Source organism: Miniopterus schreibersii, assembly GCF_964146895.1.
Source record: "Miniopterus schreibersii genome assembly, chromosome: 9".
NCBI lineage: Eukaryota > Metazoa > Chordata > Mammalia > Chiroptera > Miniopteridae > Miniopterus > Miniopterus schreibersii.
Genome location: NC_138118.1, coordinates 60,384,251 through 60,404,333, shown reverse-complemented (window position 1 = coordinate 60,404,333; position 20,083 = coordinate 60,384,251). Strand labels below are relative to the sequence as shown.

Sequence of the window (20,083 nt, the reverse complement as noted above, 5' to 3'; positions counted from 1 at the left end):
CATATTGAATCCTACGTCTTACATAAATCTTTTCCAGATCTTTCTAGCCTCTGTTGCTGCTCATCTTCCCAGGCATTGACAGAGCAGCTTATTCCACTGGAATCATACCGAGTTAGGTGGGCGCTGGTCTCCCAAACCGCGTGATGAACTGCTGGGGGGCAGGGCCTGGGTCTCCATCATCTCTGCATTCTCCACAGCACCTCGCACCCCAGGAGGTGTTGTGGAGTCCAACTGCTGAAAAATCTCAAATTCTTACCCTCACAGTATTCCTATGATTCCTACACCCGGTTTTTTTGGAATGGGACCATTTCCACCGGTGAGTAAAATTGTTCCTGGGTAGAAGCTGGGTCCTCTAGAGGCCGTGGGAAGGCCTCTTAGGAATACCTGCACGAACCAAGTCAGGAAAGAACGTGTCTCCCTGCATACCTGGTCTGAACCTAACTTGCAGCTCCCTTCCTCTGTTACATGGCCTTTGAAGTTGTGTGTTTGGTAGTAAAGCTATGGATACGTGAAGCTACAAGCCAAATATTTTAGTTTAGTTTATGTTTTTGGCAGCCATCCACAGAACTGCAGGGACACGTTTTCACAGATAAAGAAACATTTTTGTGGGAGTTCCTATTTCTATGCTGAAAAATTTACTGTCATTGATCTCGCTCTCCAGGGCTTTTAGTTTAGTTGTGAGCCTCAAGTGAGCAGCGTTGGGGTTCTTAAGGTTAATTACTACATTTACAAACCCACCAGTGATTAAGAGGGAGAACTGGCCTGATAGGGTTTATCTGTTTAAAAATTGCAGTCACTAGTGAGACAGGAAGATAGAAAACCAAGAGAGATTGTAGAGGTGGCAAGGGTAATGGCAGTAATGTGTTGGTGGAGATGCTGATATCAGAGGAAAAACAATAGGCGGAAAACCAATCAAACCAATTTGGCCATTTTAATGTACTCCCATCACATATCTTAAGTAACCACTAGATCATGAAATCTGCCCTGTTTCACTTAAAGCAATTATTGGCACTGGATTTTATTATGTAATTGTTATTTAGGATGTAGGATTGTATTGTGTGGATTATTAAATGTCAAGATCAGGTAAAATGGAATAAATCGCTTCTAGGAGATATGAGAAATAACACTCATAGAAAAAGTGTTGATGCATTTTTATATATGAAAGTTACCTTACATAGATCGATGGTATTATATACTCTGATGTGCGTTGTCTAGCAAACAGTTAATAGAACATAGATTCTAACCATTTAAAAATTACTCTTTATACTTTGCTTTGAAAAAAAGGGGGGGAAACTGTAGCAATTATATAGTTGGTCAGTTCTTATAATGTATTTCATTGGTAGTAATTTCAATAAAAAGAAATTACCAAAAAGATGCTATGAATGTCTTAATTATTTAATAACAATTTAAAATATTAAAATGTGCCTAATTTTGTTAGAGTATTTAAAAAGTCTCTAAACGTGCCACGTTGAAAGAGTTGTTTGATGTTTTGTCCTAAAATCACTTCCTTTTAAAACAAACTTCTTAACAATACCTTGCATGTTGCTTCAGTTTTCCCAGAAATGTCTCCATAGTGGAACCCTTCTTTACAGTGCAAGCAGATTGTCCAAAGCAGATCTCATTGTTTTGGTCTCCTATCTTTCCTCTTCATTTTCAGTGTACACCATCTTCTCCAAGGTGCACTCGGATCGCGATGTGTACCCCTCTGCTGGTGTCCTCTTTGTTCATGTTTTGGAAAGAGAGTCTTTTAAGGGAGAATTTCCACCTTACCCCAAACCTGGTATGTCCTCAGTGGGGAAAAAATGTGGTTAATTTACTAAATTTTTCTTTTTGTTCAGTGTGGATAATCTAGATGATACATGATAAAATATTTTTAACATTATTTGAAATGGTGTGGGTATGTGATAAATTAGTGGTTGTAGGATATTTCCCATCATAAGGTTAGAAATCTATTTACAGAAGGAAATCATTCGTTTTTGAATTTTGAAGAAAGCATACGTTTGGTTTCCCAATCTTGAGTTTTGTGCTTCTGACGAATGATCTACCTATATTTGCATAGAAATAATTACAGATGCACATTTATGATTTTTCATATTAAAACTTAGAATCTTACGTAGCACATTGATTGTTCGGAAAGTATATATATGTTGTAGAATAGGATGAAATATGGTATGAAAGAGTTCTCAAGAAAGCTTTTATAATATGAAATCATTTTCTGTAACTTCATAATAATATAATGAAGATTAATGCTTCCCTTAAAGTAATACCAATTGCAAAGTCTTATTTAATTCACTATTGGTTTACATTATGTTATGTCAAATTGTCACAAATGGTATGAAATTAATGAAGAGATAGAAAGGCTAGCAAGAGAAAATATATTAAATTATTATAATTCTTAAGTAACAAAAATGAATTTTCTGAAAATTATATCAGAATTAATATAAATATTACTTTTGTAGATTATATGATGAAAAGCGTACTTGAAAACACTCATAAAATACAGTTAACCATGTTCTCAACAGCATTCTAGAATAAAGGGTAGTCTTTTATCAATTATGTAAAGAAATGCTTTTTTTGTGTGTGTCTTTCTTAAGTATATCTTTATTGATTTCAGAGAGAGGAAAGGAGAGGGAGAGAGAGAGAGAGAAACATCAGTGACAAGAGAGTCATTGATCGGCTGCCTCCTAGGTCAATGCTCAACCGCTGAGCCACTCCCGGCCGGGCAAGAAATGTTTTTTTAATGTGGCATTCTATGTTTGTAAAACTATTTAGCTAAACCTTCTGAGCTGCAACTGTAATGCTTGAGAAGAAAACATGTACTTAAGAGCATGGTTTCTGAATTCAGCCAAGATTAAATTCTAGTGTTAGCACTTAACGTGACCATAAAGAAGTTACTTAACATGGAAATTTGCATATGTCATCAGTAAGATTAGGGTTAATGATAGTACTACTTTTATAGGTATGTTTCAAAATCAGATGAAATAGTGCCTGTAGAGTCTAGGCACAGTAACAGGGCCAGCCACGTGCTAATAAATGATGCTATTATTATTATCATTAATAAATATCATTATTACAGTTCTTTTGGATTTGTAACACCTTTCTCAATGCATCCTCCATTGTTTTAAAATTACATTATTTTCATTTTAATGATACTTGTATAATTTTGGGATATTCCCTAAGATTAGTTTGATAGTATCCAGAGTTTCATGAAAGGAAGGCTTCTCAAGAGAATGAACTCATCAACACGATTGGGACATTTTTCTGAAAGACAACTGTCTCACTGGTAGAATTTTCCTGTTCCTTGGTGACCAAAATAAGAAAAAAGAAAAAGAAAAGAAAATTTCCCCTGAAGTTGTATGAATCTACTTTCTTTGTTACATTAGATTTCTAAACTAAACAACCAAAAGGATTTTTTCTTTTCGTGGGGCCCTAATCTGAATTTCCAGATGGATTTGGTTTTGTGTGTATGTGTATTTAGTTTGCTACAAATGTAAGAAAAAAATTTAGACAGAAATATTTTGATTGAAACTACCAAAGCAACATGTGTGAAAATAACTGACTTGTATTTTAACTCTGTGTTTCTTATCTAGGCGAGATTAGTAATGATCCCATAACATTTAACACAAACTTAATGGGTTATCCAGACCGACCTGGATGGCTTCGATATATCCAAAGGACACCGTATAGTGATGGAGTCCTATATGGATCTCCAACAGCCGAAAATGTGGGGAAACCAACAATCATTGAGGTAATTTCTTAGAATGGCCAAAATTATATTTTTTTGTAATACGAGTTTCAAATGTTGAAATTAAAATTACATGGCAATGGTTTTCAGTATTTTATACATGGAAACACATTAGATAACGTTTGGAAATGTACCATTCCTTTCTATTCATTTATACAGTTTTTTCAAATTAAATTTATTGGGGTAATATTGGTTAATAAGATTAGGTAGGTTTCAAGTGTACATTTCGATGATACATGATCTGTATATTGCATTGTGTGCTCACCACCCAAAGTCCAATCATCTTCCATCACCGTATACCAACCCCCCCCCTTCCCTCTGGCAACCACCACACTGTCGTCTGTGTCTATGAGTTTCAGTTTTATATCCCACAAATGAGTGAAATCATGTGGTTCTCCGCTTTTCCTGACGGACTTATTTTGCTTAGCATAATATTTTCAGGGGCCATCCATGTTGTTGCAAATGGCAGTATCTCGCCTTTTCTTATGGCTCAGTATATTTTATTGTGTATGTGAACCGTATCTTCTTTCTCCACTGCTCTATTGCAGGACACATTCGTTGTCTCCATGTCTGGGCCACCGTGAATAGTGCTGCAATGAACACAGGGGTGTATATATCTTTGCAAATAAATGTTTTCAATTTTTTGGGGTAGATACCCAGAGGAGTGATTTCTGGGTCATATGGTAACTCTATTCTTAATTTTTTGAGGAACCGCCATGCTGTTTTCCACAGTGGCTGTACCAGTTTACATTCCCACCGGCAATGAATGAGGGTTGCTTTTTCCCCACAACCTCTCCAACACTATTGCCTGTCTTGTTGCTAATACCCATTCTAACAGGTGTAAGGTGGTATCTCATTGTAGTTTTGATTTTTGTTTCCCTAATTGCTAGTAAGATTGGACATCTTTTCATATTTCTGTTGTCCATTTGTATGTCTTCTTGAGAGAAGTATCTGTTCAGGTCCTCTGCCCATTTTTTAATTGGAGTGTGTGTTTGGTGTTGAGTTGTATGAGTTCTTTATGTATTTTGGATATTAACCCCCTTTCAGAGCTCTTGTTTGCAACTATCTTCCTCCATTCAGTTGGTTGCCTTTTTGTTTTGTTGGTGGTTTCTTTTGCTGTGCAGAAGCTTTTTAGTTTGATGTAGTCCTATTAATTTATTCATTTATTTTTGCTTTTACTTCCCTTGTCTTTGGGGTAAAATTCATAAAATCTTCTCTAAGACCAAGGTCCATAAGTTTAGTACCTATGTTTTTTCTTCTATGTAATTTACTGTTTCATATCTTATAGGTCTTTGATCCATTTCAAATTAATTTTTGTATATGGGGACAAACTGTAGTCTAGTTTCATTCTTCTGCATGCGGCTTTCCCCCCCCCCAGCACCATTTATTGAAGAGGCTTTCTTTTCTCTATTGTATGTTTTTGGCTCCTTTGTCAAAAATTATTTGCCCATGTGCATGTGGTGTTGGGGCTTTTAATTCTGTTCCATTGGTGTATATCATTTCACAGTTTTCAGTTTCAGCTTTTATCTAAAAAAAGAGCAGTACAAATTAGTGGAAAAATTGAGACATTTAAAAATTAAGACACTTAAAAGAAATAGATTACTATAGTATGAATTCTACTTAAGAAAATAAATGAAAATTTATTTGCTCCATATTTTAATTTCAAATTTCATGTTCATTGAAATATAGTCATTATGCAGACATTTTATGAGCCTCTACCATGTACGAAGCATTATGATAGGTGCTGGTGATTGAAAGATGAATAACAGGTGAGTCGAGGAGTTGAAGCACTGAAATGGAAATACATACTTAGCCAACACTGACGTAACTGTTATAATAAGAAGGTGCTGTTTGATGCAGAGCTGTAAGAGGGTAAATAGGAATTCACTTCACAAAATAGAAAGAAGGCTATCTTAGGCAGAAGAGACAGCCCATCAACATATTGAAGGTATTAACAATCACATCTGTCTCATAAGGGGCAATGGTATATATCTGAAGAGATGGTGCCATAGATCATTGGGGGAAAAGATGTCTATTTATTGAATTGGTTAGCCATGTGGCAAACATTAAATTAGATTCTTACTTCACAGGAAATAGAAAAGTCAGATCTAGATTGAGGATTTAAATGTGAAAAGCAAAATTTTAAGCTATTACATGAAAATGTAGAACTTTCTGAGTTTGGGTTAGGGAAGGATTTCTTAAATAATACCTAAGTATTTTTATTAAGAGAAAAGATTGATAAATTTTTACTACATTAAACTTGTAAATTTCTATTCCCCAAAGGAGCCATGATAAAAAGACAACCCATAAACAGGAAGATTTACATATATACACACATATATATACACATACATGTATATACATACATATATATGTATATATATATGTATATATATGGCTAATGGTGAGTATCTAAAATATAAAAAAGCATTCCTACAATCCAATAAGAAAAACACATGAATAGACATTTCACTAAAGAGGAGACATAAATACCAATTAAGTAAAGAAGCTTATTCTCAAGTAATGAGGAATATTCAAATTAAGATCACAATGAGAATTTTCCCTCAGTAAAATTCGTTGTGAGTGGATGTGGAAGACAGTACTGAATGTCTCACATAGCTAAGTAGCACTGTACCCTGTGATCTAGTAGTCCCACTTCTGGGTACATACCTGAAGAAACACTTGCCAATGTCCACACGGAGGCATGTACAGTCATGCTCATTGAGCAATGTTTGTAAAGAAAAACACAGAAACCCCAGCAAGCATTGGTGACTCAGAAGTTCATCAGCAAGAGAACAGATAACTAAATTGTAGAGTAGTCAGACACACAGTGAATGTTTACAGCAGCAATGAACTTAATCTTCCTCAGTCATGGGAAAAGGTTTTAAGCATATTAATGTTGCATAAAAAACACCAGTACCAGAAGACTACATACAGTTTACCATTTTTATAAAGCTAAAAAAAACAAGCAAATTAAACAATATATTTAAGCATACATGCATTTATAATCAAACTGTATTTAAAATGAAGGGGATGGCCCAGCCGGGCGTGGCTCAGCGACTGAGCATCAACCTAGGATCCAGGAGATCGCAGTTCGATTCCCGGTCAGGGCACATGCCTGGGTTGCGGGCTCGATCAATGACTCTCTCATCATTGATGTTTCTATCTCTCTCTCTCCCTCTCCTTTCCTCTCTCTGAAATCAATAAAGATATATTTTTAAAAAAATGAAATCAATAAAGATATATTTTTTAAAAAGTTTAAAATGAAGGGGATAATAAATACAAAATTCAAAATGGCTATTTCTGGTTGGAGACAGGCAAGAGACTAGAATAGAGAAATATATGTGTTGAATGAGGATCCACAGGGGTTATTATGTTCTTATACCTTATAACTAAGATACAGTGTTATGAATATCAAATAATATACTAAAAATGTAATGATGAAAATTTAGCATATCTTCTATGAACAAGTAGTAAATAACTCATTTCTGTATCCATACATAGTAACATATTTATAATATTTTCTAAAATAATATAGTCAAAAGAGTTTTGCATATTTTAAACCAATATTTAGTCATATAAATCTGCTTAATTTGTTCTGTAGATATGTATTAAACATCTAAAATAGACCAGCCACTCTTCTAGAAATAGGGGATCAAAAAAGCACGTACACATATATATACCTCTCCCCTACGAAGGGTTTCACATTATCATAATAAGTAAAATTTGATTGAGACTATTATAGTATTTAAATATCTCATTAGAAGTGATACAAGGACTGCATTCTGTTACAGCTGTTAAAATTAAACATTAAATATAAACTCAGGTAATAAAATGATTCCGCCTGATTCATGAAATATTCTTCACTCCCTGTAGTAGCCGTGATTTTAAAAAAACACACATATTAGAATTTGTGAAATTTACAGTAATGCCATTTGTGATAGTTATAGGAAGGCCAGCCATAAAAATATTGCCATTCATTTGAAAATATCTAATATTTCTTTCTGAGCTTTAGCTTTGAGATATTATAACAAATAGTAGAAGATTGGTAATTTTTCCTCATTGAGAATATGATTAAGTTCTTTTCAGGGTGAGCTTTTAAAATCATGAAGATTCCCAAATGAAATCTTTATTACATTCTGTCATTTGCTTCTTTGTAAACAAGAGTTCCTAGTTTATTTGAATGCCTCGTCTTTGCTTCAGTGTTAATCTAATTAATCATGTGTCCAATAAATACAGCCGGAAGTCATTAAACCCAACAGAAATCTCCCAGATTGTGGAGAGAGTTTTAACTTCATGTAACAGTATGCTTTTCAGAATATGTGCTTTTAAATATTTGTTAAAGGTTTGGAATTACTCCCAAATTTTGATTTTTACTATTTTCGCAAATATTTCTGTGTAATTTATTTCACTTAAAGCTCATATGTGATGCTATGAAAATCTTTGATATTCACTTTTAAATGAGCAAGATATTTTTTCAGTTTAAGTCAGTTTGTTCTACTCTTTTTTCTCAGTGTCAACCACAGCTGCTATCACTGCCAGAAGGCTGGTGCTGGGATGCTAATACTTTGCACAATCTATTTGTTTTTGGGTTTTTTTGAGGTACTGCAGATCTGTCTGAATGATTTCATATCTGTTATAAAGTTAATTATTCCTTGAGTTCTGAAGTATTATCCTGTTTTTGGCCTTCGCTTTGTTTGTTGTTTGCAGTGGCTGTTTCTGAGTTGACTTTGATGTGAGTTCATTGGCTCTGCAAATGTTTACTAATATTTGACTGTACAAAGGGATTGATCTGGTGTTTTGAGCATGTGCCATAAGCTTTATAGACCATGACCCTTACTGCTTTACTTCCATCATAAATAAGAGATGATTTCCCAAGGGTTATTCATGACATTTTTTTTGACCGGTCGGTGCACAAACAACACAGAATGTGCTTGTTTTAAAGTGTACTTTCCAGTGTAATCCTTAAGTTCCATTTAAAAGTACAAAAATAAATGGTTTTGGTGTTTCTGAAATTTTAGAATGGCACTAGTAAGTAACGCATAACGGTGAATCCATTTACTAATGGTGCATCTGCATTGCAATGAGCACTTAACGGTCCTCCGGGAAAGGGTCTTTCTGATTTTAACTTGTTTCAGCATGTTAAATAGACCTGACTAATTATTTATTTCCCCATAATATTGCTAAAAGCTCTGAGTTTTTACTGCCCAGAGAAGGAATATTTTGTAAGTATGTAAACAAATAATGAAAATGGAAAGAAGGACAATTTGTTTTCATTTTTGTCCTTAATGAATTTTATTTTCCAAATAACATTTCGCTTCTTTAATATGACTTTTGTTTTCTGATAGATAACTGCCTACAATAGGCGTACCTTTGAGACTGCAAGGCATAATTTGATAATTAATATAATGTCAGCGGAAGGTAGGTATGAAAAAATATGTTGCTGATTGTTTCCTTATTTACAAGAAGTATTTTATTATGCTTTATATCTATGTAAAAATACAGTTAAGGATTTTAAAGTACCAGATACCTAATACAACTAATGAAATAGTAAAATGTAGAAAAGAAAACTAAGTAATATTTAACTTCTTATGAAATAGCATGATGTGGTATGGTGCCAGTTTATTTCACCAGGGCCTATGCTTTCATCATCTATAAAATAAAACTAAGGATAGAATTGCTCTTCTAAGTCTGGGATACAGATTCCATGAATTAGGCTTGAAATGTGCTTCACATGAGGCTGAGCACAGAGTACACAATCAGTAAGTATTAGCTAGTTTCATTACTTTACTTTAAAACTTATCATAGGTTATAGTCCAGTTCTTTGTGATGATAAAGAGTTATTGATGGACAGGAGTAAACTGTAATGTGGGTCCCAGTCTCCTTCCTAATAGCTAATTATGCATCATTAATAGCCGGAGTCCATCAGCAATTTAGAGTTAATATGCTAAAATTATAAGTGATTCCCAAGGATTTGGAAGGACACAGGGAACATTCTAAGAATTATACTCTCAGATATTCTGACCCCATTTGGGCATTTGATTGGGAAAAATATATACCACTAAAAACTTTGTAGTTAAAATGTACGTGTCATGGGATACTCCTCTCTACACCAGATATCACTTACGAGGGTAGCAGGAAAAGAATGGACTAGCGTTTCTCCTCCTGAAAACAGGAAAACTGTGTGTGTCCTGAGTAGGGGAATTCTTCTGTTTACCAGTACAATTAAGAACAAATGGGCAAACACAAAATACTTTATCAGGACCTACTGATTTGGATTTTATGATAATTCAGCAAAGGCTAGGTTAAAAATTGCCTTTACACTATACAAAAGAAACAATTTCTGTAGAATTGATAAGGCAATCCATAATTGAGGCGGTTGCTTGAAGACTTTAAGCCCCTTTACATGAGTTTTTCCCAGGGGTTTTAGCAATATCAGTTGCAGATAACAAATCTGCTAGTTTAAAATTTAAAATAACCTTCATATATAAAAAGCAAGTCCAAATGCCAGTTCTGTAGGCTTGGACAGAAGATTTTCTGTCCACATTTTCACTTCCCCAGGGCTTTGGTAGGTATTGACGTTTGGATCAGCAAGATTTGTACTTGGCTCCAAGTGTATTTGGATGCTTGCATCCAATCTAATCAGTCCCTGTAGAATTGGAAAGCCCTTAATGAGCAGAATAATTGCAAAGTTTCCTTTCTCCTAAGGACTTCAACAGTACAGTTATATAGTTACATTAGAGTATAGATACAGAGTCCACAGGCATCCTCATAGGTGTTGTTGATGTGTGAGGACCTGTGTTCAAGCAGATACTAGTGGAAGACTGCTAGACAACTGTAGAATTGAAGGTTGGCTTTAGGGACTATTTATCTAAAAATAGGGGTTTTGAAGGTGTGTTGATGAGGGAGAAAGAGTAGATGGGCTTTGGGAGCCTCCGTTTTTACTTTTGGCAGAGCTGCTCTACTGCCTTTTGCAGAGGGTCCAGGGGCCCAAAACTGTGAAAACCAGGGAACCAAATGACATGCATTTCTCCTTGCTGGTATGGATACAATCTATATGGGCTCTAGGATGTACATCTTTGAGCGTGACCTACACACATTACATTTCTCCCAGATAAAGTTAGGAAAAGAAATAAGAGTTCAGTATCAGGATAGCCACGCTCAGTCTGACTCCTTGGTCAGCTGTCTCCTGCTTCAAGAAGCCTGATGGGAAGTTAGTCCTGTAGACTCACACAGCCTGGAGCTCAAGGAGCGTACACAGAGTGATCTCTAAATTGGGTTTAGTACCTCAGAGGAGGCCTGCCACCAATCTGTTGGCCTACTGCTCCCTTGGCCTCTGTGATGTCCAAATATAGTAGGCATGGGATTTCCCCAAAGTTAGAAAGCTTGGGTGACTCATCTCTGGGAGTCCTGGCAGCCACGCTTGGCCGGGTAGACAGCGAGCAGCTGCGCAGCCCAGAGTCTCTGGGGGGCGTGGTGGCGGCCGGTCTCATACAAGAACCACAAATGGGGGGTCACATGGATTAGGAGAGCCAAATAACAGTTCTCTAAAAAGTAGCATTGATAATAAGAAACAAGTTTTGCACACTTCTTTAGAAAAGTGGATATAAAAACACTGAATGAAATTAAAAGAGGATAGACTTCTAGCATACTCAAAAACTATATTGGGCATTATTTATAAATATTATTTATTGCCAAGAAACCATTCTTCGTGGCATATTTCTGCACGACTATTTCTCAGTATGGGGATAAATGCAGTGTGATTAAGCTACTGTTTATCTGCATGAAATAGAAATGTATCTATATAAAACAGGAAACCTGTCTACATAAAAGAGAGTAAATATGTCATGTTTTAGAAGATTGCAGATGGTCTGTACATCAAATAAATCTAACAAAACCATAAGCAGAGTAAGTGACAGTGTAGGAGATGAGTGAAGAACCTTCTGTGATTGGGGTCTTGAAAAACTCGGTCTTTAGGAAGAGACACCAGAAAACTCTTGAAAACTGCGAAGCCAGAATATCTATCCTGATGTCACCACTGGCATCACATGTCCTTTCATGTTAAAGAGGCTTCCTAAGAAATGAGGTCAGTTATTTATTGTGTAGTTTTTATTTTTTATTTTATTATTAAGAGTACTGTATAGATACATGAGTTTCAATGAAATAAGTCAGAGGGTATTTACATAGTATAATTACTCCTGGGGACTTGAAATCTGTGTGTAGTCTGGAAACATTTTCCTTTTAAGGGAAGAATTTAGATAACCAACCTGTTCATATTATTATAGTAATTGCTAAAGTTTAATATTTTGTAAGTTCTTCCTCTGTGCTGGGAGCTCCACTGAGCACTTTGTATACAGTGTCCTTTAGCTTAGGTAAAAATCATGTAAATTCAAACGATGGTAAAGGTCGGCTTCCCCTTCTGAAAGTATGGAAAACATACAGGTACCTATCACCCTCTGGTTGTGAGTAATAAATGCGACAGTTCACCTCAGTCCATTACCTTGGCTTGCCTCATATTGTTTTTTTGTTTTTTCCCAAAAAGCAGCCTTTATTATTATAGAAATATTATTAAGAAAAAGGAAAGCTATTTTTTTTCTTAACAGAACAATTAGAATATGGGAAATGGTGGTTTATAATTAACATTTGAGAAACTGAAATAAATTATATTTACTTAGAGTTTCTTATACTGAGAGTGTGAATTGGACATTTGGTTGGTTTAAAATGTTAATTTTGAAATCTTTTATTTATTTATTTTTACTTTTTTTTTTTTAAATCCTCATCTGAGGATATTTTTTCCATTGCTTTTCAGAGGGGGGGGGGGGGAGGGAGAGAAAGAGAAAGAAACACTGATGTGAGAGAGACACATTAATTGGTTGCCTCCCAGCTGGGGCCGGAGATCGAGCCTGCAGCGAGGCACGTGCCCTTAAGCGGAAATCGAACCTGGGACCCTTCAGTCTGCAGGCCGATGCTCTAGCCACTGAGCCAGACTGGCCAGGGCTAATTTTGAAATCTTTGGAGGGAAATATTGATGAGACATTGGGGAGGAGGGAAGCTGAATCTCTAACTATATGAGATAGGGAATTTCATTAGAAATTTAAAATAGAATTTTTCTAGAATATTTAATTATGGAGTGATCAAAATAGTGATATTGTTATAATTTCAGAATTATTATTGAAAATATCATTTATTTTAGTGAAAAGTAATGTTTTAGCATGTTCCAAAAAGACCAGTAATACAGTTATGTACTGTATAAACACAATTTGGACTGCATATAGGACATGGTCCTGTAAGATTATAATGGAGCTAAAAAATTCTTATCACCTAGTGATGTAGCCATCATAAGAGTGTAGCACAATGCTAAGCTCTTTTTTTTTTTTACAATAAATTGAGTGTAGCCTAAGTGTACAGTGTTTATAAAGTCTACAGTAGTGGACAGTAATGTCCTAGGCCTTCACATGCACTCACCCCTCACTCAGTGACTCACCCAGAGCAGCTTCCAGTCCTGCAGGTTCCATTCATGGTAAGTGCCCTATACAGGTGTTAACAATTTTTTATCTTTTATACCATATTTTTTAATTTAATTTTTCAACTTCAGTTTACATTCAGTATTATTTTGTATTAGTTTCAAGTGTATAGCATAGTGGTTAGACAGTATATCATATTTTTACTGTACCTTTTCTATTTTAGATACACAGATGCTTACCACTGTGTTATAATTGCCTGCAGCACCTCGTACAGTGACATGCTGTACAGGCTTGTAGCCTAGGAGCAACAGGCTATACCCCATAGCCTGGGTGTGTGTAGCAGGCTGTACCATCCAGGTTCGTGTGAGTGCACTCGGGGGTGTTTGCACAAAATTGCTTAACAACGCATTTCTCAGAACGTATCCCTGTCATTAAGCAACACATGACTATACTGCTAATTAAAAATATGACATTTCAGGTCATATACCAATAACCCACAGGCAGGTACTGATATTTTATAATGTTCTCTCTATTTGGAAAGAATATTGCTCTGTGCCTCAACTTCTTCTTCTGTTCAAATGGGAATAGCACTACTTAGGGTTGTAATGATTAAATGAGACAATGTATTTGAAAAAGATCAATTAATTTTTAAAACACTATAAACACAAAATATTATTCCTACCCATGTAAAGTTCCAGAAGTGCTCATTCATCCTGGGTGAGGCAGGGGGAGGAGGCCAGCAAATTGGAGGCTGACTTGGCATTTTTAAAAACCATATCTTATAATTATTAACTGCCCTGCTGTGCCCTTGGATTTCATTGTATTATAGATCAAATTCTGTGTCAAATGTATGTTATGTTTTTAGATACGTCCCCTGTTATACAGAAAGTCTTTAAAGTCAAGTATTACTGTCATTTTCCAAAGCCAGGACTGTGACAGAAATCAGCAAATCTAGAATTGTTCTTTTGTTTCTTTTTCAAAAGACCACTTCATTAAAGATATGCATAACCTTTTTCACCAAATTTAGACTTCCCGTTACCATATCAAGCAGAATTCTTCGTTAAAAATATGAATGTAGAAGAAATGCTGGCCAGCGAGGTTCTCGGAGACTTTCTTGGGGCAGTGAAAAACGTGTGGCAGCCCGAGCGTCTGAATGCCATAAACATCACGTCAGCCCTGGACAGGGGTGGCAGGGTCCCGCTCCCTATTAATGACATGAAGGAAGGGTAAGCAGACCTTTATCTTGTTGCCTGAAATATGAATTTTTAAATATGGTGATCTTATCAAACTTATTATAGATGGGAGATGGCCTATTGCATTTTTTCTTTTTAATAAGAAATGGGTATTGTAAAGATACGAAAATGCTAGCAATTTTGTATATGGACAAAGGGGTTACGTTGATGGTTCTTCCTATCTGATGTTCCAGGTCCTGTGAAATCTAATTGTAGATCAGGATCAGCAATCATAAATTACAGCGCTAAGTCTTTTGTACCTTCCATAGAGAAGCTGATTATTTAGGGCCCGGAATTTCAAAGGAAATTGATGCCCCAGTTATCAGCTGCAGAAGGACAAGCAGACTGCTGTAACTTTATTCTAGGAAACTATTTCTTTGCCTTTAACATTCTTTCCACCATGTGTCGGTGACTGATGGCTGAAGTGGATTTGAAACCCATTCCTAAAGCCTGGCCTTGTCACTCACGTGCTGGATGACATTGGGCAAAATGCTGCCCTCCTGTGCCTCAACTTCCACATTTGCTCCAGTGGGGACTTCACTCTCCCTCAAGTTTGTTACAGTGATTAAGTGAAACAATGCATTTGAAAGAGACTTGTCTGTTCTCAAGCCTTGGGAATACAGAGTATGACTCATACCCTTGTAGAAGTTAAGGAACACTCTGATTGAAAAGCTCGAATGTCTATGTCAACCAAACTTTGATCTTTAATTACTAATCTGTAGGTTGGGGCAGATCTGTCTCCCCCTTTTTTACCCAATCCTATAAACGTGAGATTCGGAATGAGTTACGTTTTGCGTAGCATACCCCTTTCCAAAGCCTCCTTTGTCCATATTCCTGGTAACATTTTCACACAGGCAGTATCTGGAATTACCTAGAATGCCTAGATCGGTAAGAGTTAAATTGAAGGGCAGCTGCAAAGGAGAACTTTGTTGGAAATAAGAGAAAATATCACTAATGGACGTCGCTGAAGTATGAAGGAGTGAGCAGAAGTGGGGTAAGGGATAAGCAGGGAGCTATAAAGGCCAACCTAACAGATTTCAGAATGAAACTGTACCTTGTATGTGACAGCAATGTGTTCTGAAGTCAGCCAAGCACACTTAGAAGTGCTTTGAGTAAAATAGTTGCTTTATCTCCTGTCGGTTGGGTGGCTTTTATATGAAAACATACTTCTAGAGTTCAAATTTTTAAGGGAGAACCATGGAAAGAGAAGAACAGAGGTATCTCCCCTGAAAACCTTCTCCAAATGGGGACTCTTTCAACATTTGTGAAAGTAGTGTGTCCTGTGATAATTGTTCAAACAGTGAGCAAAGATGTTGGAGGGAGCAGCATAAAAACCAGGCATTGGGAGAGTTTTCCATAGTGGTGCTTTCTTCTAGGTTCAACCTTTCATCAGTAGTGCAGACCCCACCCATACAGGCACTTTCAGAAACAACTACACTAAACTGAACTAAATAACTCTCTAAACCAAACTCGGACCTAAAACAGTGCTTCCCAGCTATGTCTAGCCTGAGAATTGCCAGTAGGCGCTTTGATAAAAATACAGATACGTTCCAACCTCTGATTCCCCCTAGAGATCCTGAATCTTTGAGTCTAGGGCTGGGCCTGAGCATGTGACTCTAAATTAAGAACGGAATTTTTGTCCTTCAAGTACTTGTTAGAGAATTCAGTCATTAGCTGCCTGACCCCCAACACCTGCTAGGAGGCAGCATGTGCTATCAGACATTTGAGAGAACCAGTCCCGTGGCATTTATTTGGACCCTGTTGTCTCAGATCCCTTCCCAACTTGAAATGCTTTCCATGAGTTTTAATTTAATGTTAAGCCATAACCTTTCCAAAGTATTCAAAAGTCTTTCAAAATAGCATTTCTATAAATTATACCCAAAGCCAACTCTATGACTGCAATATCCCTATATAAGCACTAATGAAATAATATCCTCCCGGAGTAGAATTCTGAAGAAAAACTTGTCTCTGGGAATGCTTTTGCATATTTTCTTTAGTTGTTATATAATGTCAGGGTAACAACATTTTTTTTTTACCCCTATTGCCTTAAATTTAGAAATAAATCCAACACTTAACTCATCTCTTGTGCTTTCCGTTCTTTTTAATAGTGTGTATCATAATTATTAATTCATGTAATAAATTTTTGCCTCTGTACTTTCTTTTGAAAATAGCATGGACTACAAATTCCTTTGAAAAATAAAATAGTGAAAGGATCAAGAGATAGGGCCAGACATAGAAAAAAAAAAAAAATGCATCCCTTTTCTAAAATATACTCATTTAAAAATATTTAAAATATTTTTATTTAAAATATATTTTAAATAAAATTTATTTATTAAAAAATATACTTTTACAGCCCTGGCTCAGTTGGTTGAGTCCCATGCACCAGAAGGTTGCTGGTTCGATTCCCAGTCAGGGTGCATGCCAGGGTTGCAGGCTCTATCCATGGTGGAGGGCTAAAAGACATATTTAAAAAAATAAAAGAAATAAAAATATACACTTCAGAAGTATTAAGTACCTAAAACTTGTGTTCTACTTTACACTTAGTATAGCCTCAGTCTCTGATCTTTAAAAAAAAAACAACTCCATGAAATGTTTTCCTATTTTTTCATGGCATCCATAATCCACTAACTGCACATGTTTCCATATTTGCTTTATGTAGTCAAATAAACAGCAAATGAGTGAGAGAAGCTGTTGAAGTAGACCCATGGAGCAAACCTACAGCCCTTCCACAGCCCAAGGCACCATTAAATGTCAGTCATCAAGAACCCACTCAGCAGCATCCCAGCCCCTCTTCCTCCTTGACGTGTATTTTTCATCTCTGTAGAACTCACTGACAGCTTTCAAACTTCCCCTAAATCTAACAGAAAACAATTATAAAGATTTATGTCAAAGTGAGTAAGCTCCTGCAAAGGAAGGCTGAGCCTCCTGGAAAGATTCCCTTTCCCTCGCCGAACCCGCAGCCCCAGGGCGACTGTGCTCTCTGAGTGTGTGCTCTCGGTGCCGCTTTTGCTCCTGATGCTGAGCCAGAGGCTAGGGCCTCGGCGGATGCCCTTAGCCTGGATGGAGCTGGTGGAGAGAGGAGCAGGGTCATGTTTCATTCTGGGCATGGCACGGCTGCCAACCTGGGGACAGCGACGTGGTGTAAATGGTGGCCATGAAGGGAGTGATGGGGTGTGAGGATTAAAGAGTAGACTCATTTTTCATAAGAGATTGTCAGACCTACCACTATCTCCTCTGGTTACCAAAGCATGTGGATCTAGCCCCAATCAACCAGAGAGAATCCTGGTTTATTCTCTGGACAGTCTCACAAAGTACTCCCCTTAATTAATTGTCTGCTTTTTGGCCTGCCAAGGCCTCAGCGAGAAGTTGCACTTGAGGAAGATAATGTAAGTCAGCGGCTGCCAGATGCCACTCTGATGCAAGGTCATGGTCCTGGGCCAGGCCAGAGTGCTCTGCTGAATTGTTCCCATGTTCCGTGATTTACAGGATTGTCTCTTATCTTAAATAATGTACCTTCGATATTTTGGGTGCATTATTCTTATATAACGTGCCTTTGATATCCTTTTGTCTGTGGAATGATGGTGACAGGAGATAGGAATTTTTGAAAAAAGTGTTTAATAAAATAAAAATCGAAGACCTGCATAAATCCATTTCTATAAGCCTAAAATTAAGTAAATGATATCAATGCAACTAGATGCCTAATATCTAATCTAAGTTCTATGCATACATTCATGGTTTTCATTCATAGTTTAGCATTTATTGTTTTTTTGTGGAGGAATGGTATATTAGACTCAGGGTACAGTGATTTAAAATATACAATCTGTGTTCACAATCTATTAGGGGCCAGGCAAGTAATCAGAAAATTAGAAAAACAGTGTGGTACATTCTACAGTTGAGGTGTTCACAGAGAGGAGGGCTCGTCCCCCACAGCAGGTGGGTGCCTGCAAAGGGTTCATAGAGGTGGTGAATTGAATGAAGCCTGACCTGAGTTTAAAATATGAGTATAAATTAGCCTGCTCAAAAAATGAGTAAGGGGGATTCTAGGCCGAGGGAACAGCTTGGGCAGAAGCCCTTAGGTAGGTGAAAGCGTGGTGGGTTTGGAAACCCACTTCGTGTGGAAATGGACAGGGATCCAGAAGCGGTAGTTACCAAGGGAGGAGGCAGAGCCCAGACCACGTGAGGCCTTGTGCACCAAGTAAAAGTGTTTGGATTTTTTCTCCTGAGGCGTTTGGGACCTTTGCAGAAAATGGCTTATGTCAAAGTTTTCATTTTAGCAGGTGGGCCCTCCAAGCCTTCCAAATGAAAGAAGAGAGCAAACCCAAATGTCTCCTTTCTGCAAGCAGGAGACCCCCAGAAAACCAGAAAGGTCGGAGCCGGAGTGCCTCTTCCCTCCTGAGAATCCACTCCTCCAATGGAGAGGAGTGAGAGAGCAGTAGGACGAGACTCTAGAAGTGTCCTTTATTTTGTTTTTGTTCTGTATTAGATCCAGTACTTGGATAGTCAGGTAAAAAAATACAGTCATTGGACCCATTTATCTGGCTATTGCTGAAAAAGGCAGGTTTGTTTTTAAAAAAATATATCTTTGCTCAGCCGGGCGTGGCTCAGCGGTTGAGCGTCGACCTAGGATCCCGGCGATCAGGGTTTGATTCCTGGTCAGGGCACATGCCCGGGTTGCGGGCTGCAGCCGATCAGTAGTTCTCTCATCATTGATGTTTCTCTCTCTCTCTCTCTCCCTCTCCCTTCCTCTCTCTGAAATCAATAAAGATATATTTTTTAAAAAAAATCTTTATTGAGGAAGGGAAAGGGGGAGAGAGAGATAGAAACATCAGTGATGGGAGAGTCATTGATCGGCTGCCTCCAGCAGGCCCCCGACTGGGGATCAAGCCCGTAACTCAGGCATGTGCCCTGACCGGGAATGGAACCGCGACCTCCTGAATTCTAGGTCACTGTTCAAATGCTGAGTCATGCCCGGCCAGGCAAAAAGGCAGTTTTGACTTAAATTTTTTACCTGTTTCTCAGTTCTTCACATTGTATGTATAAAGGCCTCAGTAAATGTATTTTACCTCAGGGGAAATTGTATTGCTCAAATTGGAAGAAAAAAACCTTCATAAGGAACATGTCCTATCTAGTGTTTACCAATTCCTAAGATTCTGGACACCGTGTTTTGCTAACGTTGCCTGAGAGCCTGCTACCTGATAACGTGCTCTTGTGTCATATGTTTACACACATTTGAAAGTTTGGAAATAAATGGCTGAAGTCATAAAGGTAAAGATTATCCTCATAAAAAAATTTTAATTTCTGCATATCAGAAAGCCAGCTGAAAGGAAAACAAGAGCTTATGAAACTGTAATTTTAGCATGTATAACAGAGTTGTTATACCTGTCCTCAGGCAAAATTATTTTTAAAAAAGCCAACATGTTGAAACTTACTGGTTCTACAAAAGAAACAATATGTACACATTTTTTTTTTTACCTACAAGGCAATTCCAGTATCTACTTTTCTTGAGCGTAACATTTGTAATCTATATGCATTTTAATTATTAACTTATTTTCCCAGCTTGATTGAGATGTAATTAACATATGTTGTATAAGTTTAAAGTGTGCAACATAATGATTTTATGTATATGTAAAAATTGCAAAATG

General features: G+C 37.0%; 1 protein-coding gene across 6 annotated transcripts in view; it reads left to right on the top strand.

The window, feature by feature from the left end:
* SGCE (sarcoglycan epsilon) overlaps positions 1–20,083 on the top strand; it is a 64,684-nt gene that overhangs the window by 24,176 nt on the left and 20,425 nt on the right. For 4 of the 6 annotated variants that reach the window (XM_081147878.1, XM_081147877.1, XM_081147881.1 and 1 more), the window contains 4 exons: positions 1,658–1,780; positions 3,591–3,748; positions 9,094–9,166; positions 14,237–14,435. In XM_081147878.1, the coding sequence (XP_081004004.1) occupies positions 1,658–1,780; positions 3,591–3,748; positions 9,094–9,166; positions 14,237–14,435 (553 nt within the window). The remainder of the gene's footprint in view (positions 1–1,657; positions 1,781–3,590; positions 3,749–9,093; positions 9,167–14,236; positions 14,436–20,083) is intronic. The other 2 variants (XM_081147880.1, XM_081147879.1) reach the window with 1 other exon arrangement.